General features: G+C 43.4%; 12 protein-coding genes across 12 annotated transcripts in view; all 12 read right to left on the bottom strand.

Annotated features, from left to right (window-relative positions):
* The window catches only part of LOC114869825 (olfactory receptor 51F2-like), a 67,765-nt gene extending 53,291 nt beyond the window's left edge, over positions 1-14,474 (bottom strand). The window contains exon 1 of the mRNA XM_055514406.1: positions 14,348-14,474. The gene's annotated coding sequence lies outside the window, so the exon portion shown is untranslated. The remainder of the gene's footprint in view (positions 1-14,347) is intronic.
* On the bottom strand, positions 561-1,814 carry LOC114869830 (olfactory receptor 51F2-like). The gene has a single exon (XM_029174352.3). It carries the CDS (start codon positions 1,517-1,519, stop codon positions 563-565), a length of 957 nt encoding a protein of 318 aa, XP_029030185.1. The 5' UTR covers positions 1,520-1,814; the 3' UTR covers positions 561-562.
* Positions 1,807-14,483, bottom strand: LOC114869816 (olfactory receptor 145-like). Its single transcript, XM_055514403.1, has 3 exons — positions 14,348-14,483; positions 3,979-4,043; positions 1,807-3,491 (listed from the first exon to the last, which is right to left on the bottom strand). The coding sequence occupies exon 3, from the start codon at positions 3,067-3,069 to the stop codon at positions 2,038-2,040; it is 1,032 nt and encodes a 343-aa protein (XP_055370378.1). The 5' UTR covers positions 3,070-3,491; positions 3,979-4,043; positions 14,348-14,483; the 3' UTR covers positions 1,807-2,037.
* LOC114869826 (olfactory receptor 51F2-like) lies at positions 4,059-14,472 on the bottom strand. The gene is made up of 2 exons (XM_055514405.1): positions 14,348-14,472; positions 4,059-6,649 (listed from the first exon to the last, which is right to left on the bottom strand). The coding sequence occupies exon 2, from the start codon at positions 5,222-5,224 to the stop codon at positions 4,247-4,249; it is 978 nt and encodes a 325-aa protein (XP_055370380.1). The 5' UTR covers positions 5,225-6,649; positions 14,348-14,472; the 3' UTR covers positions 4,059-4,246.
* Positions 6,664-7,905, bottom strand: LOC114869934 (olfactory receptor 51F2-like). The gene has a single exon (XM_029174483.2). It carries the CDS (start codon positions 7,853-7,855, stop codon positions 6,869-6,871), a length of 987 nt encoding a protein of 328 aa, XP_029030316.1. The 5' UTR covers positions 7,856-7,905; the 3' UTR covers positions 6,664-6,868.
* On the bottom strand, positions 7,927-9,908 carry LOC114869820 (olfactory receptor 51F2-like). The gene has a single exon (XM_041073902.2). The coding sequence runs from the start codon at positions 9,353-9,355 to the stop codon at positions 8,372-8,374; it is 984 nt and encodes a 327-aa protein (XP_040929836.1). The 5' UTR covers positions 9,356-9,908; the 3' UTR covers positions 7,927-8,371.
* Positions 12,269-14,479, bottom strand: LOC114869819 (olfactory receptor 51F2-like). Its single transcript, XM_029174338.3, has 2 exons — positions 14,348-14,479; positions 12,269-13,491 (listed from the first exon to the last, which is right to left on the bottom strand). Exons 1-2 carry the CDS (start codon positions 14,373-14,375, stop codon positions 12,566-12,568), a joined length of 954 nt encoding a protein of 317 aa, XP_029030171.1. The 5' UTR covers positions 14,376-14,479; the 3' UTR covers positions 12,269-12,565.
* A 1,630-nt stretch (positions 14,484-16,113) lies between the features above and the next one.
* LOC114869935 (olfactory receptor 1-like) lies at positions 16,114-17,061 on the bottom strand. Its single transcript, XM_029174484.1, has one exon. The coding sequence runs from the start codon at positions 17,059-17,061 to the stop codon at positions 16,114-16,116; it is 948 nt and encodes a 315-aa protein (XP_029030317.1).
* A 507-nt stretch (positions 17,062-17,568) lies between these two features.
* Positions 17,569-18,549, bottom strand: LOC114869936 (olfactory receptor 1361-like). Its single transcript, XM_029174486.1, has one exon. The coding sequence runs from the start codon at positions 18,547-18,549 to the stop codon at positions 17,569-17,571; it is 981 nt and encodes a 326-aa protein (XP_029030319.1).
* Positions 18,550-19,328: 779 nt separating this feature from the next.
* Positions 19,329-20,309, bottom strand: LOC114869937 (olfactory receptor 8-like). Its single transcript, XM_029174487.1, has one exon. It carries the CDS (start codon positions 20,307-20,309, stop codon positions 19,329-19,331), a length of 981 nt encoding a protein of 326 aa, XP_029030320.1.
* Positions 20,310-20,830: 521 nt separating this feature from the next.
* Positions 20,831-22,943, bottom strand: LOC114869938 (olfactory receptor 1361-like). Its single transcript, XM_029174488.3, has one exon. The coding sequence runs from the start codon at positions 22,270-22,272 to the stop codon at positions 21,289-21,291; it is 984 nt and encodes a 327-aa protein (XP_029030321.1). The 5' UTR covers positions 22,273-22,943; the 3' UTR covers positions 20,831-21,288.
* Positions 22,944-23,582: 639 nt separating this feature from the next.
* On the bottom strand, positions 23,583-24,566 carry LOC114869939 (olfactory receptor 6C4-like). The gene has a single exon (XM_029174489.1). The coding sequence runs from the start codon at positions 24,564-24,566 to the stop codon at positions 23,583-23,585; it is 984 nt and encodes a 327-aa protein (XP_029030322.1).
* Between the last annotated feature and the right edge of the window lie 118 nt (positions 24,567-24,684).

The following is a 24,684-nucleotide window of genomic DNA, read 5'->3' on the forward strand; positions in this document are numbered from 1 at the left end:
CTGAAACCTGTTGGCAGCTCCCTAAACTGAGGTTTGCTGACAGAGACCTGACATTTATTTTGTTTGTCTTTGATCGTATGGAGGCAGAAATGCTGGTCACTGTGTCACGTGGTGTGAATTAGTTTGATACACGTCAGTGTCTCAGTACAGTGGGTTTCTTAGCAACATCAGGACCAAAGGAAGCCAGAGAATCAGACTTGGTGTTTATTGTTATTTATTCTATGGAAAACAAACATTTGTTGTTGGTCTCAAACCTGGTTATTAAACTGTTACCTCTGGTTGGGGAGTTTCTGCTCAGCTCTGTCACTGATCACTTCATGACTGTAAAGGTGTGATTTAACACTTAGGAAACAGACATTGTTACTGTACTACTGTAGATGAAGTCCTCATAATCCACATCTTTAATTCTGCAACGGTAGTTTATTGTATTGTTTTTTTAACAGCAGAATTTACAAAATGTAAAGATATCACACAATGATCTTAAACTTTAAGAAAATACATTGAAATCTTTGACTTTACAAATATATTGAGTCATAGACCATAGTCACGTGTCACTTTTTGTTCATAGTTTAGTTAAAGTTATATTTTTAAGTCTGTTGTTTTTCCAAAGCTTCTTAACAGACTTCATAAGTTCTGCAGTCTTTAAAGAGTAGATGATAGGGTTAAGCAGAGCTGGTACAGTATGTGTCAAAATAGAGCTGATGGTCCTGGTGTTAGGGTGAAGGTAGGACGTCATAACAGCTAGGTTTGTGCCCAGTAGTGGTAGGAAAAATATAGCAACAAGAATAACATGCGAAGTACAAGTTTTCAGAGCTTTGAGTCGTTCTGCTCCTGATGCGATCCTCCTCAGAGCGACAGCATTGCACACGTACGTCAGTGCTATTAGTATTAAAGGAATGCAGTCAAATACAATCAAAGCAAAAGTTCCCATTATATAATTTACTGACATGTCATTACAGGCCAGATGATAGACAGGCCCATGGTCACAGAAAAAGCTTGGTACTACTAAAGACCCACAAAATGAGAGACGACTGATGAGCCCAACAGCACTCGCTGAGAAACCTGATGAACAAAACCACACAAAGAAAAGAATCAGAGCCACAACTGGTTTGGTCACAATACTGTGGTACCTCAAAGGAAAGCAAATGGCAACGAATCTGTCAAAAGACATAGTGACGAGTGTCCATGACTGAACGAAGGCAAAGAACCACACAAAGAACATGTAACTCAAACACGCCTCATAGACAATGTATCTCCTGTCAAACAAGAACGTGTCCAGGACTTTAGGGATGAGAGCAGTGCTGCCACACAGATCTGTTAAAGCCAGGCTGAACACAATCATGTATTTAGCAGAATGAAGAGTCTTCACCAGGTAAATCACAGACATCAGAAAACCGTTCCCAACAACAGTCATGATGTAGACGAAGCACAGGAACACATAGAAATATGTAGCATGAGGCAGGTTGAAAAACCCGTTGAGATAAAACGTTGCAGGACGAACAAACGTGTCGTTTACCATAGTAGCAGCTTTCTACTTTAGACCAATTACAAATATCTGGATATTAGCAGAGAATATCACAGTAGCTACACAGAGCAATCGATGGATGCTTTAGTAAGTAACAAGAACTACTGGCTTCTCTAAAGCAAGTTGTACCGAGACAAATGCTTTTATTGTGTAGGTCTTTCACTGTGGGCAGCAGAAGAGCAGGTAGCTGTATCTCTGTGAGTCTCTTGAGCTTTCTATTCACCAAGTCTAAACTCTGTAGAGAGAACAATAAAACGCTCTTCACTCTAGAAAATTGTTTGTTTGTTTGTTTTTTATTTTATCACACTGTGACCCTTATTTTGAAAATCACATTTTCTTCCGTTGTTATTTTGACTCACATTTATTATAAGAGGATCTGAATAATTAACTTATGAAAGAAAGTCCGTGATTTTGAGGTTGGGACAGCTGGGCCGGTGAAGTCTCCAAGGAAGAGGAAGAGGTCAAGTCCTGATCAAAGTTTGTAAAATCTAAATTTGGTGAAATGCTGTAGTTCAGAATAACACTTGAGGTTTGCCATTGTGCACTCTACCACTACATTTCATCTTATTATCAGAGGTTTTCCTTCTTAGGCTGCTGTTGTTGCAAAGTTTCCTGATAGCCTTTATCACTTCTTCAGTCTTTAAAGAGTAGATGATGGGGTTGAGCAGAGCTGGTACAGTGTGTGTCAAAGTGGAGTTGATGATCCTGGTATTAGGGTGAAGAGAGGACATGATAACAGCTAGGTTTGTGCCCAGTAGTGGTAGGAAAAATATAGCAACAAGAATAATATGAGAAGTACAGGTTTTTAAAGCTTTGATGCGTTCTGCTCCTGATGCGATCCTGCTCAGAGCGACAGCAACACAGATGTACGTTAACGCTATCAATACTAAAGGAACGCATATGATTATAATAACAAACACGTTCGCAATATCTGTATTGGCAGTTGTGTCACTACAGGACAGATAATATACAGGTCCATGGTCACAGAAAAAGCTTTGTACCACCAAAGACCCACAGAAGGACAGACGGTCGATGAGACCAACAGCTGCTGCGAAAAGACTCAGAGAAAAAGCCCAAACACAAAGCAGCATCACAGCAACAGCTGGTTTGGTCACAATACTGTGGTACCTCAGAGGAAAGCAAATGGCTACAAACCTGTCATAGGCCATAGTGACAAGTGTCCACGACTGTACGAAGGCAAAGAACCACACAAAGAACATGTAACTCAAACAAGCCTCATAGACAATGTATCTCCTGTCAAACAAGAACGTGTCCAGGACTTTAGGGATGAGAGCAGTGCTGCCACACAGATCTGTTAAAGCCAGGCTGAACACAATCATGTATTTAGCAGAATGAAGAGTCTTCACCAGGTAAATCACAGACATCAGAAAACCGTTCCCAACAACAGTCATGATGTAGACGAAGCACAGGAACACGTAGTAATACTGAGCATGAGGGATGTTGGTGAAGCCATTGATGTAAAAAGCTGCAGGACGAACAAACGTAATATTAATTATGGAGGCTGATCTCTCTGCTTGGCTCATCACAATAACTGTTTCCCTAGAAATAACAACAAATATTAAGGATGACACAGCAAACTGAAACCTGTTGGCAGCTCCCTAAACTGAGGTTTGCTGACAGAGACCTGACATTTATATTGTTTGTCTTTGATCGTATGGAGGCAGAAATGCTGGTCATTGTGTCACGTGATGTGAATTAATTTGATACACGTCAGTGTCTCAGTACAGTGGGTGCAGTAGCAACATCAGGACCAAAGGAAGCCAGAGAATCAGACTTGGTGTTTATTGTTATTTATTCTATGGAAAACAAACATTTGTTGGTAGTCTCAAACCTGGTTATGTTGCAATCCGGCCCTCCGTTCTGCTGGAGGTGGTTTTATTTGGTTCACAATCTTGTCTTGACTTCTGTTGTTATGTGACTTTCTGATTTGTTCTGTTGACTTCTCCTGTAATTATTGACAATCGTTACACATGTTCTGTTCGTATTTAAAGGTTGTAATAAGAAAACAGGGAGAATTTAAAAATTATAATAAAATAATTATCCAAAATAAAACAATATCTCATTGCAGTCATGAGACATTCAATATCTAAACACACACTGTGTTTAAATAAACAAAATATACATATATAAATATAAATATTGATGTATGATAATAGTGAATCTTGGTAGGATAATCTCACGTTGTTTGAACCAAGAGAGCATGAGATGTACTGAGAGAGAGCAGCAGGAACATGAGCGAGAAGGATTTGAGCAGAAGCACCAGAAATTTAAGAGGGCAAATACAGATTTGAATGTAAGGAGAGCAAATCTGAGACATATTAAATGCGAAGAAAGGGTTGTGAGAGGAAGAATGACAGAATCTGAACATTAAATTGTTAACGTGTGTTCTCAAATTGAAAAACTATGCTCTTCATTAAAGATGGCAATCTCACCTCATAGACTTTCTGCTCAGCTCACTGTCACTGATTACTTCATGATTCTATGCTGGGATTAAACACTGAGTAAACAGAGACAGTTACTAGTCACAATGATGCACATCTCTAATTCAGAAAAGAAGTTTTTTATACAGTAATATTATTTTGACAGTAAAATTCAGAAGATTTCAAGGGATCACACAGCTTAACAAATTTTTCAGTTTTCAGTTGAGATATGAAACATAGTCTTATGCACACTTTAACTACCGTGAATGAATTCTTTAGTTCAAGTTCTATTATGAGGTCTGATGTTTTTCCAAAGCTTTTTAATCGACTTCATCACTTCTTCAGTCTTTAAAGAGTAGATGATGGGGTTGAGCAGAGCTGGTATAGTGTGTGTCAAAGTGGAGTTGATGATCCTTGTGTTAGGGTGAAGAGAGGACGTCATAACAGCTATGTTTGTGCCCAGTAGTGGTAGGAAAAATACAGCAACAAGAATAACATGAGAAGTACAAGTTTTCAGGGCTTTGAGTCGTTCTGCTCCTGATGCGATCCTGCTCAGAGCGACAGAAATGCAGACGTATGTCATTGCTATTAGCAATAAAGGCATGCAATCAAATAAAGTTAAAGCAACTGTTCCTATTATGTAATTTAATGATGTGTCATTACAGGCCAGCTTATACACTGGTCCATGGTCACAGAAAAAGCTTTTTACCACTAGAGACCCACAGAAGGAGAGACGGTCAATGAGACCAACAACGACTACTAAAAAACTCAGTGAGGACCCCCACACACACAGCAGCATCACAGCAACAGCTGCTTTGGTTACAATCTGATGGTAACTTAACGGGAAGCAAATGGCTACGAACCTGTCGAAACCCATCATGAGAAGCGTTATTGACTGCAAACACGCAAACAAGTAAACAAAGAACATGTAACTCAAACACGCCTCATAGACAATGTATCTCCTGTCAAACAAGAACGTGTCCAGGACTTTAGGGATGAGAGCAGTGCTGCCACACAGATCTGTTAAAGCCAGGCTGAACACAATCATGTATTTAGCAGAATGAAGAGTCTTCACCAGGTAAATCACAGACATCAGAAAACCGTTCCCAACAACAGTCATGATGTAAACGAAGCACAGAAACACGTAGTAATACTGAGCATGAGGAATGTTGGTGAAGCCATTGATGTAAAAAGCTGCAGGACGAACAAAGGTTTCATTAAACGATGAAAACGTCTTGTCGTCTGTGCTCATTGTCATCACAGACGCTACTGCAGCGTGGCAGCGCTGGTTGGTGGGACGTGCTGTGAACAAACTCTCACACAATATGAAGCGTTTAATACTTATACGAGCAGCTCCCTCTCATTTTATGTCACTGTTGTACTGATGTAATTGTCTAACGTCCCAATTAAGTTGTTTGTCATTGAAATAAACAACTTCTACTGTCACTGCACAAAACCTAACCACCAATTTAAACTATGAGATATGGGGATTTTCTGCAGTGGAGGGACTGGAAATGTAGACATGGTCGAAAGTTTATGACAACAATCTTTTCATGGTTCTATTGTACCTTAAAGGAAGGTATCAGTACTGTACCTTGTATCCAGTGCTACAGTATCAGCTGTCATGAGAAACATTCTGTTCTTTAACATAGAACAGCAGCAGTTTGTCTCTTGTTCACAGAGAACATAGCAAATATGAGTGTAATCCTTCCGTTAAGTGTGTTAAAACCAGACTAAAACCAAAATGTCCAAAGGTTGTAGGTCATCTTTGTCGTGCGGATTCTGCTCAATTTCATCTGAACCTCTGGGTGATGATTAATACCATTCTGTCGCTCCATTGTTATTGTAAGGCGCTGCATGAAGAGGACTCACCAGCAGGTCAAAAGCTTCGGGGGCCACCTTCTGTTTTACTCCTTACAGAGTTCATGTGTACACTCAACCACAGCCACCTGGACCTGACCTGTGCAGGTCAGCTCCAGGTTTTTGACCCTTCCCTTTAAAGTCTGAGCAGAAGATGACACTTAAATGTGAGCTTTCAATCACACAGTGCAGAGTATAAGAACAAGTATGTCTATACGACCTACGTATAGACGTTACAGCGTGAGACATTTATTTCAAGGAAGTATACTGTGATGTAGAGTAGCTCCATTCCTCTGCCGGATATCAATGACGCTAATGGCAGTCACCTGACCTTGGATTAACTTCCGACTCCTGTGATTCAAAATGTCAGAAAAACTAGCTTAATTTGTTTCTCTGTACCAAGTTAAAATCGGAAAATGGAAAAAAACAGTTTGCTTTTATTTAAAATGAACGCATCATAGCATCATACATGGACACTGAAAGACTTGTTCTAAAGTTACTTTGCTTCTTTTTCACATGGGAAAAGTAAGCGATAATGTCATTGGTCAGCAGCCCTAGCCTCTCCTGGAACGAGAGTGAGCAGAACACGAGCACTGGAAATCTGAGAGCGTGAATACAGATTTGAAAGCAAGCAGAGCAAATCTGAGCGCAAGCAGAGACATATTGAATGCGTAGGAAGGTTTGTGAGAGCAAGCAGGATAAAATCTGAACAATAAATCATTAAAGCGCTCTCTCGGCAACTACACTCTTGATTAAAGATAGTGATCTCACCCCATAGACCTTATGCTGAGCTCACTATGACTGATCACTTCATGATCCTGTGCTGGGATTTGACAACGAAGAAACACAGATAGTTACTACAGTACATTGAGTCACAATGATCCACATCTCTAATTCAGTAAAGAGAGTTTACTATATTATTAATGTAACAGTAGAATTCAGAGCATTTTAAGGTATCACACAATACATTTATATCCTACGCATAAGAATTTTTCAGTTGAGATATAAAACATAATCATATGCACACATTAACAGCCGTGAATTAGTTTTTTAGTTTAAGTTCTATTACAGTATAAGGTCTGACGTTTTTCCAAAGCTTCTTAAAAGCCTTCATCACTTCTTTAGTCTTTAAAGAGTAGATGATGGGGTTGAGCAGAGCTGGTACAGTGTGAGTCAAAGTGGAGTTGATGATCCTGGTGTTGGGGTGAAGGTAGGACATAACAGCTAAGTTTGTGGCTACAATTGGTAGAAAGAAGATAGCAACAAGTATAACATGAGAAGTACAAGTTTTCAGAGCTTTGTGTTGTTCCACTCCAGATGTGATCTTGCTCAGAGCAACAGCAATGCACACATAGGTCAGTGATATTAGCATTAAGGGAATGCAATCGAATAGAATTAAGGACAAAATTCCCATTATATAATTTAATGATGTGTCATTACAGGCCAGACGATAGACAGGTCCATGGTCACAGAAAAAGCTTGGTATCACTAAAGACCCACAGAAGGACAGACGGTTGATGAGACCAACAAGGACTCCTAAAACACTCAGTGATAAACCCCACACACACAGCAGCATCACAGCAACAGCTGGTTTAGTCACAATACGATGGTAACTCAAAGGGAAGCAAATGGCTACAAACCTGTCGAAACCCATCATGAGAAGCGTTAATGACTGCAAACAAGCAAAGAAGTAAACAAAGAACATGTAACTCAAACACGCCTCATAGACAATGTATCTCCTGTCAAACAAGAACGTGTCCAGGACTTTAGGGATGAGAGCAGTGCTGCCACACAGATCTGTTAAAGCCAGGCTGAACACAATCATGTATTTAGCAGAATGAAGAGTCTTCACCAGGTAAATCACAGACATCAGAAAACCGTTCCCAACAACAGTCATGATGTAGACGAAGCACAGGAACACGTAGTAATACTGAGCATGAGGGATGTCGGTGAAGCCATTGATGTAAAAAGCTGCAGGACGAACAAACGTAGTATTAATTATGGAGGCTGATCTCTCTGCTTGGCTCATCACAATAACTGTTTCCCTAGTAATAACAACAAATATTAAGGATGACACAGCAAACTGAAACCTGTTGGCAGCTCCCTAAACTGAGGTTTGCTGACAGAGACCTGACATTTAAATTGTTTGTCTTTGATCGTATGGAGGCAGAAACGCTGTTCACTGTGTCACGTGATGTGAATTAGTTGGATTTACATCAGTGTCTCAGTATAGTGGGTGCAGTAGCAACATCAGGACCAAAGGAAGCCAGAAAACCAGACCTGGAGTTTATTGTTCAATTACAGCTAAGAGGCATGAAATGAACATTTAGGAAGCAGAGACAGTTGCTACTGTACCAATAAGATCAAGTCACAATGATCCTCATGTTTAATTCTGAAAGCCAAATTTATTATATGGTTAATTTAACAATAGAACTCACAAATTCAAGGTATCAAACAATAGACTTAATTTATACAAATAAGAAGTTTTCAACTAAGTTACATGTATAAAACATAGTTATATGTGTCACTAGAGCCATTGATGAGTTCATATTTTCATTTCAGATATATTATTTGGTCTGGTGTTTTTCCAAAGCTTCTTAATAGACTTCATCACTTCTTCAGTCCTTAAAGAGTAGATGATGGGGTTGAGCAGAGCTGGTACAGTGTGTGTCAAAGTAAAGTTAACCATCCTGGCTATAGGATGGATGTAGGAAGTCACTCCAGCTATGTTTGTGCCCAGTAGTGGTAGGAAAAATACAGCAACAAGAATAACATGAGAAGTACAAGTTTTCAGGGCTTTGAGTCGTTCTGCTCCAGATGCGATCCTGCTCAGAGCGACAGAAATGCAGACATATGTCATTGCTATTAGCAATAAAGGAATGCAATCAAATAGAGTTAAAGCAACTGTTCCTATTATGTAATTTAATGATGTGTCATTACAGGCCAGCCTATACACTGGTCCATGGTCACAGAAAAAGCTTTTTACCACTAGAGACCCACAGAAGGACAGACGGTCAATGAGACCAACAAGGACTCCTAAAACACTCAGTGATAAACCCCACACACACAGCAGCATCACAGCAACAGCTGGTTTAGTCACAATACGATGGTAACTCAAAGGGAAGCAAATGGCTACGAACCTGTCGAAACCCATCATGAGAAGCGTTAATGACTGCAAACAAGCAAAGAAGTAAACAAAGAACATGTAACTCAAACACGCCTCATAGACAATGTATCTCCTGTCAAACAAGAACGTGTCCAGGACTTTAGGGATGAGAGCAGTGGTGCCACACAGATCTGTTAAAGCCAGGCTGAACACAATCATGTATTTAGCAGAATGAAGAGTCTTCACCAGGTAAATCACACACATCAGAAAACCGTTCCCAACAACAGTCATGATGTAGATGAAGCACAGGAACACATAGTAATACTGAGCATGAGGGATGTCGGTGAAGCCATTGATGTAAAAAGCTACAGGACGAACAAACGTAGTATTAATTATGGAGGCTGATCTCTCTGCTTGGCTCATCACAATAACTGTTTCCCTAGAAATAACAACAAATATTAAGGATGACACAGCAAACTGAAACCTGTTGGCAGCTCCCTAAACTGAGGTTTGCTGACTGAGACCTGACATTTATATTGTTTGTCTTTGATCGTATGGAGGCAGAAACGTTGTTCACTGTGTCACGTGATGTGAATTAGTTGGATTTACATCAGTGTCTCAGTATAGTGGGTGCAGTAGCAACATCAGGACCAAAGGAAGCCAGAGAATCAGACCTGGTGTTTATTGTTCAATTACAGCTAAGTGTCATGATCTGGGTTTTGGTTTTTAGTTATTTCCTGTTTTATTTTGGTAGTCTCCTGGTTTCTGTGTCTGCTCAAGCTTCACTTCCGGTTCATGTCCTGTCACAGCTGTCCCTGCTTCACCTGGTTCATTATCCACACCTGCACTCTATCAGTAATCAAGTCACTGTGTATTTAACCACCACCTGTGTCCTTAGTTCTCCGCCAGATTGTTTAGTTCTATACTTTGTCCAGCGTGTCGTGTCTAGTTCTCTCGTGTATTAATCCTGTTTGCCTTGACCGTTGTATCCTGCCTGAACCTTGTTTGTACCGTTACCAGAGAATGACCTTGGACTGAACAACTGACCGTGAGTTTTGCTTAACCCTTGTCTGTACCGTCATCGAGATCCTCTGTGTACCGAACCTTGCCTGCTTACTGGACTCGAGATCGCCTGTTCCCTGCTGTACCGCATTACCAAGCTCTGTGTATGACCTGGACCATCTGACCCTGCTTTACCCAAATAAACCTGTGTTTGATCATCATCTTGCCTCTGTGCTGTGCATGTGGGTCCGACGCCTGCCCCAGCCTGACAGAACAATCTGGCCAAACTTGGACCCAGCCAGCACTCAGCCTCCGGCCAGGTCAGTGACTGTTTCTTCTTGTTTTTTTGACGGCGAGTATTATTCACCCGAGGGAGAATGGAGTTTACCTGCGCCGAGCTACCCAGCGACCTACGAAATTATTTTAAAATCCTCGCGGAGGATTACCGAAGGGCGCTTAACCCGAAAATCCAGCGCAGCGCCGTGGAGGTATGGACTCTGGAGGACGAGGACAGCGTGTTAGAGCGCCCCAGTGGTCGTCGCCTCTATGAGCGATTGTGTGCGAGACTCGGAGAGTTAAGCAGCGCACTCCGCACCACACCAGCCCCCACGCCGTCCGCTCGGATTACGCCAACCCCGGGTGCACCGCCAATGGTTTCGATTTCCTCCTCCCAGCCCCGTCGGACCGTCGTGTCTGCACCAACCTGCCCCGCTCCATGTTTGCTCCGCTGGGAGGACTTCCTGCACTCATGCGGTCCCCCGTCTCCAGCCCAGCCGCGCGCTGTTCGGTCTCCAGCCCAGCCGCGCGCTGTTCGGTCTCCAGCCCAGCCGCGCGCTGTTCGGTCTCCAGCCCAGCCGCGCGCTGTTCAGTCTCCAGTGCAGCCGCGCGCTGTTCGGTCTCCAGCCCAGCCGTGTTCCGTTCGGTCTCCAGCCCAGCCGTGTTCCGTTCGGTCTCCAGCCCAGCCGTGTTCCGTTCGGTCTCCAGCCCAGCCGTGTTCCGTTCGGTCTCCAGCCCAGCCGTGTTCCGTTCGGTCTCCAGCCCAGCCGTGTTCTGCTCAGGTCTCAGTTCAGCCGGGCTCTGCTCGGTGTCCAGTCCCAGTTCAGCCATGCTCCATTCAGACTCCAGTCGCAGTTCAGCCTCGCCACGCTCATGCTCTAGTGCAGCCCTGTCACGCTCAGGTTCCAGGTCCCAATCCAGTCGAGCCCATTCCAGGTCCCAATCCAGTCGAGCCCATTCCAGGTCCCAATCCAGTCGAGCCCAGTCCAGGTCCCAATCCAGTCGAGCCCAGTCCAGGTCCCAATCCAGTCGAGCCCAGTCCAGGTCCCAATCCAGTCGAGTCTAGTCCAGGTTCCAGCCCAGTCGAGTCTAGTCCAGGTTCCAGCCCAGTCGAGTCTAGTCCAGGTTCCAGCCCAGTCGAGTCTAGTCCAGGTCCAGTCGTGTCACGTTCATGTCCCAGTCCAGTGGAGTCACGTTCATGTCCCAGTCCAGTCGAGTCACGTTCCTGTCCCAGTCCAGTCCAGTCCAGTCACGCTCAGGCCTTGTCCCAGCCAGAGGGCACCATCCGTCTGACGAGTGTTAGTCACACCCAATCAGGCCCGACGTCTACTCCGTCGAGCTCGGCTGCAAGCAGTCATGCCGGCTCCGGAGAGGACGCCGTCCCAGTTCCTGTCGGCCCGTTAGGGGTCGTTCCTGTCCTTGTCGGCTCCAGTAACGACGCCGTTCTAGTCCCTGTCAGCTCCAGTAAGGACGCCGTTCTAATCCCTGTCGGCTCCAGTAAGGACGCCGTTCTAATCCCTGTCGGCTCCAGTAAGGACGCCGTTCTAGTCCCTGTCGGCTCCAGTAAGGACGCCGTTCTAGTCCCTGTCGGCTCCAGTAAGGACGCCGTTCCCGCCCCTGTCGGCCATGTCGAGGCCGTTCCCCGCCCCTGTCGGCCATGTCGAGGCCGTTCCCGCCCCTGTCGGCCATGTCGAGGCCGTTCCCGCCCCTGTCGGCCATGTCGAGGCCGTTCCCGCCCCTGTCGGCCCGGAAGCGGCCGTTCCCGCCCCTGTCGGCCATGTCGAGGGCGTTCCCGCCCCTGTCGGCCCGGAAGCGGCCGTTCCCGCTCCCGTTCCTGTCGGCCATGTAGCGGCCGTTCCCGCTCCCGTTCTTGTCGGCTCCCGCAAAGATGCCGTTCGTGTCCCTGTCACCCTCGGAGCCGCAGCTCCCGCCGGCCTCCAGGAGGAGGCGGCGCCTGCTGCAGCCCCTGCGGACCTCCAGGAGGAGGTCGCGCCAGCTGGAGTTGCTGCCGCGGTTCCCGCCGACCTCCAGGAGGAGGTCGCCCCTGTCGTAGTTCCAGCCGACCTCCAGCGTCCACCTGGACGCCTGCCCCAGCCTGACCCAGCCTGACATTAAGAGGCATGAAATGAACATTTAGGAAACAGAGACAGTTGCTACTGTACCAATAAGATCAAGTCACAATGATCCTCATGTTTAATTCTGAAAGCCCAATTTATTATATGGTTAATTTAACAATAGAACTCACAAATTCAAGGTATCAAACAATAGACTTAATTTATACAAAGAAGAAGAAGTTTTCAACTAAGTTACATGTATAAAACATAGTTATATGTGTCACTAGAGCCATTGATGAGTTCATATTTTCATTTCAGATATATTATTTGGTCTGGTGTTTTTCCAAAGCTTCTTAATAGACTTCATCACTTCTTCAGTCCTTAAAGAGTAGATGATGGGGTTGAGCAGAGCTGGTACAGTGTGTGTCAAAGTAAAGTTAACCATCCTGGCTATAGGGTGGATGTAGGACGTCATTCCAGCTATGTTTGTGCCCAGTAGTGGTAGGAAAAATACAGCAACAAGAATAACATGAGAAGTACAAGTTTTCAGGGCTTTGAGTCGTTCTGCTCCAGATGCGATCCTGCTCAGAGCGAAAGCAATGCAGACGTATGTCATTGCTATTAGCAATAAAGGAATGCAATCAAATAGCGTTAAAGCAACTGTTCCTATTATGTAATTTAATGATGTGTCATTACAGGCCAGCCTATACACTGGTCCATGGTCACAGAAAAAGCTTTTTACCACTAGAGACCCACAGAAGGAGAGATGGTCGATGAGACCAACAACGACTACTAAAACACTCAGTGAGGACCCCCACACACACAGCAGCATCACAGCAACAGCTGCTTTGGTTACAATCTGATGGTAACTTAACGGGAAGCAAATGGCTACGAACCTGTCGAAACCCATCATGAGAAGCGTTAATGACTGCAAACACGCAAACAAGTAAACAAAGAACATGTAACTCAAACACGCCTCATAGACAATGTACCTCCTGTCAAACAAGAACGTGTCCAGGACTTTAGGGATGAGAGCAGTGGTGCCACACAGATCTGTTAAAGCCAGGCTGAACACAATCATGTATTTAGCAGAATGAAGAGTCTTCACCAGGTAAATCACAGACATCAGAAAACCGTTCCCAACAACAGTCATGATGTAGACGAAGCACAGAAACACGTAGTAATACTGAGCATGAGGGATGTCGGTGAAGCCATTGATGTAAAAAGCTGCAGGACGAACAAAGGTTTCATTAAACGATGAAGACGTCTTGTCTGTGCTCATTGTCATCACAGATGCTACTGCAGTGTGGCAGCGTTGGCTGGTGGGTGTGAGGGAGAGACCTGTCAAAGCCCATCACACGCTCACGAGTTTAATACTTATACGAGCAGCTTCCTCTCTTTTTATGTCAATGTTGTGCTGATGCAACTGTCTAACGTCCCAATTAAGTTGTTTGTCATTGAAATAAACAACTTACTGAAACAACTTACACTGTCATCGCACAAAACCTAACCACCAATTTAAACAACTGTGTATCCAACACTTGGATCTTCGGAAGTAGTTCGAGTGAGCGCTCCCGTCAAATAGAGCATCTTGGACGTATTTTCCCAGTTTGTACGTTCTACTGTTTGTAATTAAATGCAAGAAACGATCGCCTTGTGTGGACATGAGTGAGAGCGTGTCGACTAAGGCCGTAGCGCTAACATTATAGTGCAAAGGGAGTTCCGTGAATAAACAAACCTTTCTTTAAAAAAAAGAATTATTTCTGATGGCCAGATTTATTCCTTGAATCAAGTCTGTTAAAACAGAACTAAAACCAAAATGTTCAAAAAGGTTGTAGCTCATCTTTATCCTACAGGTTCTGAAGCTCTGGGGCATCAGGCACAGGGTCCATCCACGGCCGTCACCCCCCACTTGAATTAGGATCTATGATATGTATTGTTTTTTTTCCACCTAGGCACGTCTTACTCAGTTTGAAAGCTTAGACCCTTGTCTTACCGAACATATAAACAATCTCCAGCAATAATTACAGCGAAGTCACCAAACACTCAATAACCATAAATCCATACATTTTTCATCACTTACTTCTGATGACTTCTGAACCCCCAAACATCGCCAATTCACGTCGTGTGTGGTCTCATTCTGTCCGTTATGATCCAGCAAATGTAATCCGGTTTCGGTTCAAAACACACGATATATCCACAATGGTCCGAAAACTGCAAGTGTTCTGCTACAACTCCTGGGCGAAAAATAATTTTCTTCCAGTTCTGTGGCCTAGAACTAGCTAACTAGCTAAACTAGATAACTAGCTAAATCTAAAACCGAAACTAAGACGGAGGTTCCAAGATGGAGGCCGGAAGCCTTACGCTTCTTTAAGGCGGGAAAACAATTATGGGGTAACCACGGCAACAACTACCCAATCATGTCCAAGATCCCGAGGGTCACCCCTCCCCCAGTCTTCGGTTTCTAGTGTTAACCCAGTAAATGCTGGATAAAAACGAACCCAGCCACCGTAAAGCTAGAAGCCGTGCACCAGGGTGATATTTGTTTGTATTTATAAGGGAAAAATCCAGACGAGGAGGGAGATTATTTCTTTCTCTGTTTTCTACAGTGTATAACTATTACCTACCATTTAGAGCTACAGTAATTATAAGAATAAGAATAAGAATAAGAATAAGAATAAGAATAAGAATAAGAATAAGAATAAGAAAACCTTTAATAGTCCCGCAGTGAGGAAATTACTTCTCACAACAGCAGTACAGATGAGCGAAAATACAGGTACAGAACAGTTTGTGTTGGCACAGTACAAAGCAGTACAGTACAGTTAGAGTGAGTATGAGGTCATTGCAGGGTTATTGCACAGTAATGGGTATAAGATTTGTGCCGGTAACAATATACACGATTGTTCACAGATTTACACAAATATTGTGCAGAGCAGGTTGCTATATAAACCACTGATGCAGTGGGTGAGTGACTGTAGTGGGACGTGGTCAACATTTCTGATTATACAGTCTGACAGCAGCAGGTAGGAAGGATCTACGATATCTCTCCTTCACACAGCGAGGGTGTGAAGCCAGTTTTACCATTCAGTCATTGTGATTCACCAGTTGTCTTCAATTAGCTATTAGTTCAGTCATTCAAGCTCCAGTACTCACCTGTTGCATTTGCCAGGTTGATTGTTCACGTTCCGAAGGTCAGCCTTCCAGCATTCACTGCAGTAAATCTATGGTTTTTGTATTTAGGTATGTTTCCCAGACATCTGAGCTCAGAATGCCCAAAAATTGACCCCACGTCGTAAGAGGTTAATATCGTTCTGTCGCTCTGTTGCAGGTGGTTGTTTAGGTCAAAAGCTTCGGGTGCCACCTTTAGTTTTACTCCCTACAGAGTTCATGTGTACACTCAGCCACAGCCACAGTTTGAGCTGTGCAGGTCAGGTCCAGGTTTTTGACCCTTCCCTTCAAAGTCTAAGCAGAAGATGACACTAAAATGTGAACTTCCCTCTTCACGGTGCAGACTGTGAGCAAAGGAGCAGTCAAACATGATTCAAGCACATCTTTATAGAAAGGTTTAATTTATAATAAGCAGCAAAGCTGTGATGTAGGTCATATAGTAAAACGAAGGAATAGGAACAAACAGAAACACACAGCTGCTCTTTTAATACATTTACAGATATAAGACATGACAGTCACAATAATTAGTCAAACTCTTTCACTTTGAACTACTTTCAGACATCTGGCTGAATACAAGATTATAATGATTAAACATTTTCATTTCAGCAGTTCCAATATCTGGACAGTTATGGTGACTACTTTAAGCTGTTTCAGTCTCAGCCAGGAAATCCACAGTAGCTCTTATTTTAGATTGCGCCTAAATTTACACAGTTTTTGAAAAGATACTTTAATTTCCTGTGTTTGAAGGACATAAATAATTGGGTTCAGCATGGAAGGAACCACAGCAGTCAGAGAGAGGTTGATGATCCGGGCATTGGGATGAATTGTTCCTCCAAAGAGATACACAAACATTATAGGGAGGAAATAGATGGCCACCAATGACAGGTGGCCTGTGCAGGTTTTAAACGCCTTTATTCGTTCCTGAGCCGTGGAGATCTTTGATAAAGCATAAGCAATAGAACAGTAACTTAGCAAAATCAATACCAAAGGAACCCAAAGGATGAGAACTGGTGCCAAACCACCTATCACTCGGTTGGGAGTGATATCATTGCAGCCAAGCCGGTACATCGGGCCGTGGTCGCAGTAATAGCTGTTAATGACAACCGAGTTACAGAAGGACACCCGGGTCAAAAGGCCCACGGAAACAAGAGTGACAGTCATGGAGTACAGCCAGAAGGACGCCACCAAACTCAGCATGAACCTGTGCGTGACCATTGCCTGGTAGTGCAGCGGGAAGATGATGGCCACGAGCCGGTCGTAGCACAGCGCGATCAGGTTGAGAGACTGCATGGACAGGGAGCTGAAGCAGAAGAACAGGAAGGCCAGGCAGTCGTCGTACGGGATGACGCTGTGGTCGAATAGGAAAATGTCTAGAACCTTGGGTATTAAAGCAGAGTTACTGAACAGGTCTGAAAAGGCCAAGTTGAAAACAGCAACATATTTAGGACTCCTCAGATTACGATCCAGAATTATTATAATCATAACAGTTGAGTTTCCCAGCACTGAAACTATGTAGATGAAGCAGAGCAGGACGTAGAAATACTTGATATTTGGTATACCAATAAAACCGCTGATTATGAAATACGCAGGTCGCACACGGGTGTTGTTGTTCTGCCCGAGGAGATCCATTAAAAGCCATTCATTGACCCTGTTCCTTTGTGAGCGGTCACTTGTGATTCGGCAGGAAAACAGAGGTCTTTATGCAGAATGAGGCTCTCGTGTCCAACAACAAGCCGTTTCCTCATGGGCGGGTTTGGTTAGAAGACAAACAAGTCATAATGACAGGGAATATTCCACAGAGTACGAACGTGGCACATGCACAAATCTGATGACGGAGAGTAGGAGTCAACAACCAAGTGACCGATGACTGATGATGTAGCAAGAAATAAAATATCAGACCAGCTGCTCACTGACCAAAAGGTGAACAAACGTTCTGACCGGAGCTGAACCCGAGCACAGTATTAAAACAAAGAAATAAAATATTATGGTAAAACGCAAACATTTGTGAACATTACAACGTTTATGTGGGACAGGGGAAAAAATGACATTGTTTAGAACTGAAAATGGGAAATGTTTGTCATTTTTACCACATTGCACATTCACTTTATTAACAGCTGCAATATTTAGCATTAACAATCACATTGTGGATTTTATAATTATGATTTTTGATTTCTGGCTCATCTTCAATAACTTTTTTACAGAGACTTTTATTTCCCGTGTTTGCAGGACATAAATGATGGGGTTGAGCATGGGAGGAAGGACAGAGGTCAGAGACAGGTTTATGATTCTGGCATCAGGAGGCATTTTCTCCTTCAATGTGAACGTGATCAACAAGGGGATGAAATAAATGGCCACTAATGACAGATGACCTACGCAAGTTTTAAAGGCCCTGAGTCCCTGTTGAGGCGTGGCCACTTTAACCAACGTGCAGAAAATACACAGGTACGTTAACAGGATGAAAACCAGTGGAAGCCAGAAATTTACAACTGAGAACAAAGCGCCGATGACTGAGCTGGGAGTGTTGTCATTGCAGGCCAGTCGATAGATCTGACCATGGTCACAGAAGTAGCTGTTAATGACCACAGAGCCACAGAAGGACAGTCTGTTAATGAGGCCGACTGCGATGACATTACCCATCATAACAAAAACCCAGAAAGACAGGATTAAGGACAACATGAACCTGTGCGTTACCCTTGCTTTGTAATGCAGAGGGAAGGTGACGGCCACCAGCCTGTCGTAGGACAGAGCCACCAGGTTGAAGGACTGCATGGAGAGGCAGGTGTAGCACACGAAGAGGAAGGTCAGGCAGTCGCTGTAGGAGATGTAGGGGTGGTTGAAGAGGAAGATGTCGATGGCCTTGGGAACCAAAGCAGAGCTGCACATCAGGTCCACAAACGCCAGGTTGAAGACGGCCACGTACTTTGGAGTCCTCAGATTGTGATCCAGGACAATCAGTGCCATCACAGTCACGTTTCCCAGCACTGAAACGCCATAAGCCAGCAATAAAAACACATAGTAATACCTGACATTAGGAATCCCTTCTAATCCACTTATTATGAAGTACACAGGATGCACAAAGGTGATGTTTTCTCTGAAAGCAGAGTGTAATGATGACATTATTGTTATGTGATGTGAGCTGGAGGAGTGTGTGAGCTCCGTGATGTGCGCCGCTCCTCAAAGCTCTTTCAACATGACCTTTTTTTATTTGATATTTCTGAGATGGGCAGCAACAGGGTGAGCAGGCGCCTTCTGTGTGCATGTCAAATAGGGTCAATAATAAGGTTCCCCAGAGACTTCACTCACGATGAAACAAGCAGCCTTAGTGAGTCATTGCTTAGAAAGTCAACAGTGCATCTCAGCGTCAGCACTAGACTCATTATCGTTTCCTGCACTTGTTGCAGTTTTACCAGTAGTTACATTAGGTAATTAACAAATGTTTGTAAATGATGTCTAGTCCATCTCAGATATAGACACAGATCACCACTCACTCCCACATGCACACATATGGAAAAACTGCATGTTTTTGGACTGTGGGAGAAAGCTGGAGGAAGCCCACGCTGACAAGGGGAGGAAAATGTCATTATTTTTAATTGAAATGTATCTTCACATTTGGAGGCTTCACAGAACACATTGTTTTGTATATCAGCATTAAAAAAATGGCTGTTAAAAGATTGTATTTACTTAAAAACAAAACATTGTCTAGTGCTGCCCTTTCAAGAAACGTCCTTGATGCAGCTTTTATTACAGACACAAACAATCATAGGTGGCATTTAGACTTAGAAGCTAGTCCTCAAAAACATTTAAGAAAAATACGGTTCTGTAACTCTAAATTGCATTCCATTCAAATGTAGAAATTTTTTAAAATGCCAAAAGATACAGTTTATTACAATCACGTGTCACTTCAGGGCTGAGGTTTTAGTTATTTTGCATTTCCATCTGGTTTTTAATAACTTTTTTACAGATTCCTTTATTTCCTGTGTCTGCAGAACATAAATGATGGGGTTCAACATTGGTGGAATAACAGAGGTCAGAGACAGGTTTATGATCCTGGCGTTTGGATGTATTTTCTCCATTAATGTGAACGTGATCAACAATGGTGTGAAATAAATGGCCACTAATGACAGATGACCTACGCAGGTTTTAAAGGCCCTGAGTCCCTGTTGAACCGTGGCCACTTTAACCAATGTGCAGCAAATATACAAGTAACTCATCAGGATGAAAACTAGTGGAAGCCAGAACATTAGAACCGGGTACAAACAGCTCAGAACATAACTGGGAAAGTTGTCATTGCAGGCCAGTCGATAGATCTGACCATGGTCACAGAAGTAGCTGTTAATGAGCACAGAGTCACAGAAGGACAGTCTAGTAATGAGGCCGACTGTAACAAAATTAGCAACGATAACAAAAACCCAGAAAGAGGCGATCATAGAAAACATGAAGCGGTGGGTGATCTTCACCGAATAGTGCAGAGGGAAGATGACGGCCACCAGCCTGTCGTAGGACAGAGCCACCAGGTTGAAGGACTGCAGGTCAAGGCAGGTGTAGCAGATGAAGAGGAAGGTCAGGCAGTCGCTGTAGGAGATGTAGGGGTGGTTGAACAGGAACACGTCGATGACTTTAGGCACCAAAGCGGAGCTGCCAAACAGGTCCACGAAGGCCAGGTTGAAGACGGCCACGTACTTTGGGGTCCTCAGGTTACTGTCCAGACATATGACGGCCATCACAGCCGTGTTTCCCAGCACAGAGATGACGTAAACAAAGAACAGAAACACGTAGTAATACTTGATATAAGGAACGCCAACTAATCCACTTATTATGAAATACGCAGGATGCACAAATGTGATGTTCTTCCCGAGAGCAGAGTTGAATAACTCCATAGTTGAGTCCAAAGCACAGTGAAGAACTACATAGAGATGAGCTTTCTGCCGCTGTTGACTTCTCTGGATAAAGCTGGGAGTCAACCTAGAGACACAGACCTGTTGTGTGGTTCTGTTTTATATGAGCAACGTCTCCTCCCAGGAGTTTTACAGGAGTTCACACCTAAAAGCAACTGTGATTATTACAACTTGGAGGCGTTATTAGGTTCTTGTTATTTTCAAATCTAAACATCACACACAACTTAATATATGTCTTTGCTGTTATAGTTTAGTTATAAATGCAGCTGTTTGTAAATTGTCATTGTGTTGCAGTGCATTCTGGGTAATGACTTCAGGTGGTTTCAAAATGGACATGACAGCTAGATGGACAATGCGCTGCAGAGACTACGGAGAAACCCGGAGAAGCCGCAGGTTGAAAATCACGCCACTGTGTCTGTTTTTCAATCCATTAATCACAAAAATAATTTATTAGGAATAATAATGTAATTTAAGTTGTACACTCAGTTCTGATGCAGCGAAAATGAACTGGCAAACTGGAAAGTTGGTACAAACTCATGTAAAAGAAGAATCATAAATGTATAACATCTTTAACAAGGACACAACTAATTACATGAAAGACAGCAACTGGTGAATATTATTTATTTTTGTCTTTCTATTGTACAGATTACTTTATAAAATGACTTCCCACAACTAAAGTAATGGATGCATCTTTAAAGATACGTTATCTAAAGCTTTCTGTTAGGTCAGTATTTAAAACACACAAAAACAAAACCTTAGTTTTATTTGGAACAATTGTGTAAATATGTTTGATAGCTACATCATAATTAATGTGCATTTTAGTTACATAACTTCTTTTACAAATATTTGTACTGTAAATGATGCTTGAATCTACAACTTTCTATTTCTACAGACCATTGTAGCAAACTGAGCGTATATTACTGTAGAAGCTAAAATACATTATAAGACACATCACATTAAGTCACTTTAAGGTCGGCTTCTTGGCTGCTATTTTAGGTTTCAATCTGATTTTTAATAACCTTTTTAGAGATTCTTTAATTTCCTGTGTCTGCAGGACATAAATGATGGGGTTGAGCATCGGAGGAACGACGGAGGTCAGAGACAGGTTTATGATCCTGGCGTTGGGATGAATATTCTCCATTAAAGTGAACGTGATCAACAAGGGGATGAAATAAATGGCCACTAATGACAGATGACCTATGCAGGTTTTAAAGGCCCTGAGTCCCTGTTGAGGCGTGGCCACTTTAACCAATGTGCAGCAAATATATAAGTAACTCAACAGGATGAAAACTAGTGGAAGCCAGAACATTAGAACCGGGTACAAACAGCTCAGAACATAACTGGGAAAGTTGTCATTGCAGGCCAGTCGATAGATCTGACCATGGTCACAGAAGTAGCTGTTAATGAGCACAGAGTCACAGAAGGACAGTCTAGTAATGAGGCCGACTGCGATCAGGAGAGCTACAATAGCCAAGACCCAGAAAGAGGCGATCATAGAAAACATGAAGCGGTGGGTGATCTTCACTGAATAGTGCAGAGGGAAGGTGACGGCCACCAGCCTGTCGTAGGACAGAGCCACCAGGTTGAAGGACTGCATGCAGAGGCAGGTGTAGCAGATGAAGAGGAAGGTCAGGCAGTCGCTGTAGGAGATGTAGGGGTGGTTGAACAGGAACACGTCGATGACTTTAGGCACCAAAGCGGAGCTGCCAAACAGGTCCACGAAGGCCAGGTTGAAGACGGCCACGTACTTTGGGGTCCTCAGGTTACTGTCCAGACATATGACGGCCATCACAGCCGTGTTTCCCAGCACAGAGATGACGTAAACAAAGAACAGAAACACGTAGTAATGTTTAATGTTCGGGATTCCAGACAAACCACCTATTATGAAATACGCAGGATGCACAAACGTGATGTTCCTCCCAAGAGCGGAGTTGAAGAACTCCATAGTCCAGAGGTTTATACAGTCACGTCCTCTGTGGGCCGGTGTACAGTGAAGCGTTCGCTCTCCTTCCTCTCAGCACTGTCCCGTTTTGGCTTCTATGGCAGAGACGAAGCAGCCTCCCTCCGAGTTTCTGTCAAATAATGACAACGTCTGCTCCCCTGAGTCTGGGTTTGTTGGCCCCTCAGCATCAGACAAGGCCTTTTCTTTATTGCAAGTTGTGTGTGTAGTGGAACAACATTTTTCCCACGTCAGTAAGTCCTTTGAATTTTTAATGTAAGGAGCCTTGAAAAGGGTTTAGGCTCTGAAAAGCAACTATAATAATGATCCAAAGCAAAAAACGTCCCCATCATCTGAGTCTCAGGCACCAAAATGTTTACATCAGCATTTGAGGTTTACACAAAGATGCACAAGTTGAACGTCATGTTTTTAAAAATCTGTGCACTGCAAGTTAAAAAAGCTGAAGTATTAAAGATTATAAATAACATGAGCAGTACATCATAGACACAGCATTGTATATAAGACATATCTAGAGTTCATTAAGCTTTGTCCCAACTGTCCCAAACTCGAGGACGAGAGGACGTACAGCAAAATAAACCAACAACACTGACAAGCTCACATAAGGTCCAGGAAAGGAGAAGGTCCAATAAGGGGTTGTGGTCAGGACCAGTACAGGGTCAAATCAGGTCATGGACATAAAGAGACAGTTATGAAGACACAAAAAGAAGACTGAGGAGCTACACCAAGAGTCAGCAAACAAACCAACAAAGTGGTAATTAAAGAAAATGGCCACTAAGTGTGTGATTAGAGTCAGGTGGGAAGAAAAACCACAGACCCGGGTGTAAAACAGCTCTACCTAGAGGTCGTTCTATGAATCCATGGCGCAGATCCTGTCACTGTTCCAGTTCACAAGGGTCAAAACAGACTCTCTGTGGATGCACGTGTAACTTAAAACTCACTAGACACAAAATAGACACATATTTTATATATTCAATATATGCAACATTTATTTCAACATCTTTGCACTATTTGTCAAACATTACGTTTAACTCACTTTAACTTGACCTTGTTTCTACTCGTAATGAGATTGTTCACATTTACCATATATAAAACAGAGCAGTTACATGATCACAGAAGACAGCAGCTCAAATTAGCTCATAACAATATTAATGATGCCCTTGACAGCGGCACCGAACTCTCTGTGTGATGATGATGAAGCTCAGTCTTTGGTTCTAACATCCCAGTCATCAAGAACCTTATGCTCAAATCAGTAATGCACTGAATATTCTGAACACATCCCATAATGTTCCCAGTGCTCATTTTAGCATCACTTTCCTCATTGTTATCTTGGATCGTTTTCTCATTTTTACTATTTTTCTCACCGATGCTTTTATTTCTTGCGTCTGCAGGACGTAGATGAATGGATTGAGCATGGGAGGAAAAACCGAGGTCAGCGACAGGTTTATGATTCTGGCATTTGGGTGAATATTCGTATTCATAGTGAATGTGACTAATATTGGGATGAAGTAGATTATCACCAATGAAAGATGGGCCGTGCAGGTTTTAACGGCCTTCACTCTCTCTTGAACTGTGGCGACTTTAGACAGTGCATAGCCAATACAGAGGTAACTTAACAAGATGAAAACCAGAGGGATCCAAAGGGTGAGAACCGTTATCAACCGCGCAATAACCAGGCTGGGGGTAAAGTCATTGCAGGCCAGGCGGAACAATGGGCCATGGTCACAGAAGTAGCTGTTAAGGACCACAGAGTCACAGAAGGACAGTCGGGTGAGAAAACCAACAGCAATGACATGAGCAACGATAACGAAGAGCCAGAAGGAGGCGATCATCGAAAACATGAAGCGGTGGGTGACCTTCACCGGATAGTGCAGAGGGAACATGATGGCCACCAGCCTGTCGTAGGACAGCGCCACCAGGTTGAAGGACTGCACCCAGAGGCAGGTGAAGCAGAAGAACATGAAGGCCAGGCAGTCGCTGAAGGGGATTCTGGGATGGTCGAACAGGAAGACGTCGAGGACCTTGGGCACCAGAGCGGAGCTGCCGAACACGTCCACGAAGGCCAGGTTGAACACGGCCACGTACTTGGGGGTCCTCAGGTGATGGTCCAGGCATATCAGAGCCATCACTGCCGCGTTTCCCAGCACTGACATGATATAGACAAAGAAGAGGAACACATAGTAATACTTGATATCGGGAATGTCAACGAACCCCCGGATTATGAAATACGCAGGACGCACAAACGTCAGGTTTGTTTCAGGAGCTGAGTTGAACGAGTCCATTATCGAAGTGATCTGTTCAGCAGCTGGACTTGACCTCTGTCTGGTGTATTGTAACAAAAAAGCTCATCAAATGCATGAATCATGAATAATTAAAGGCGCATTCTGTCATCAGTGGACA

Source organism: Betta splendens, chromosome 14 (genome assembly GCF_900634795.4).
Source record: "Betta splendens chromosome 14, fBetSpl5.4, whole genome shotgun sequence".
NCBI lineage: Eukaryota > Metazoa > Chordata > Actinopteri > Anabantiformes > Osphronemidae > Betta > Betta splendens.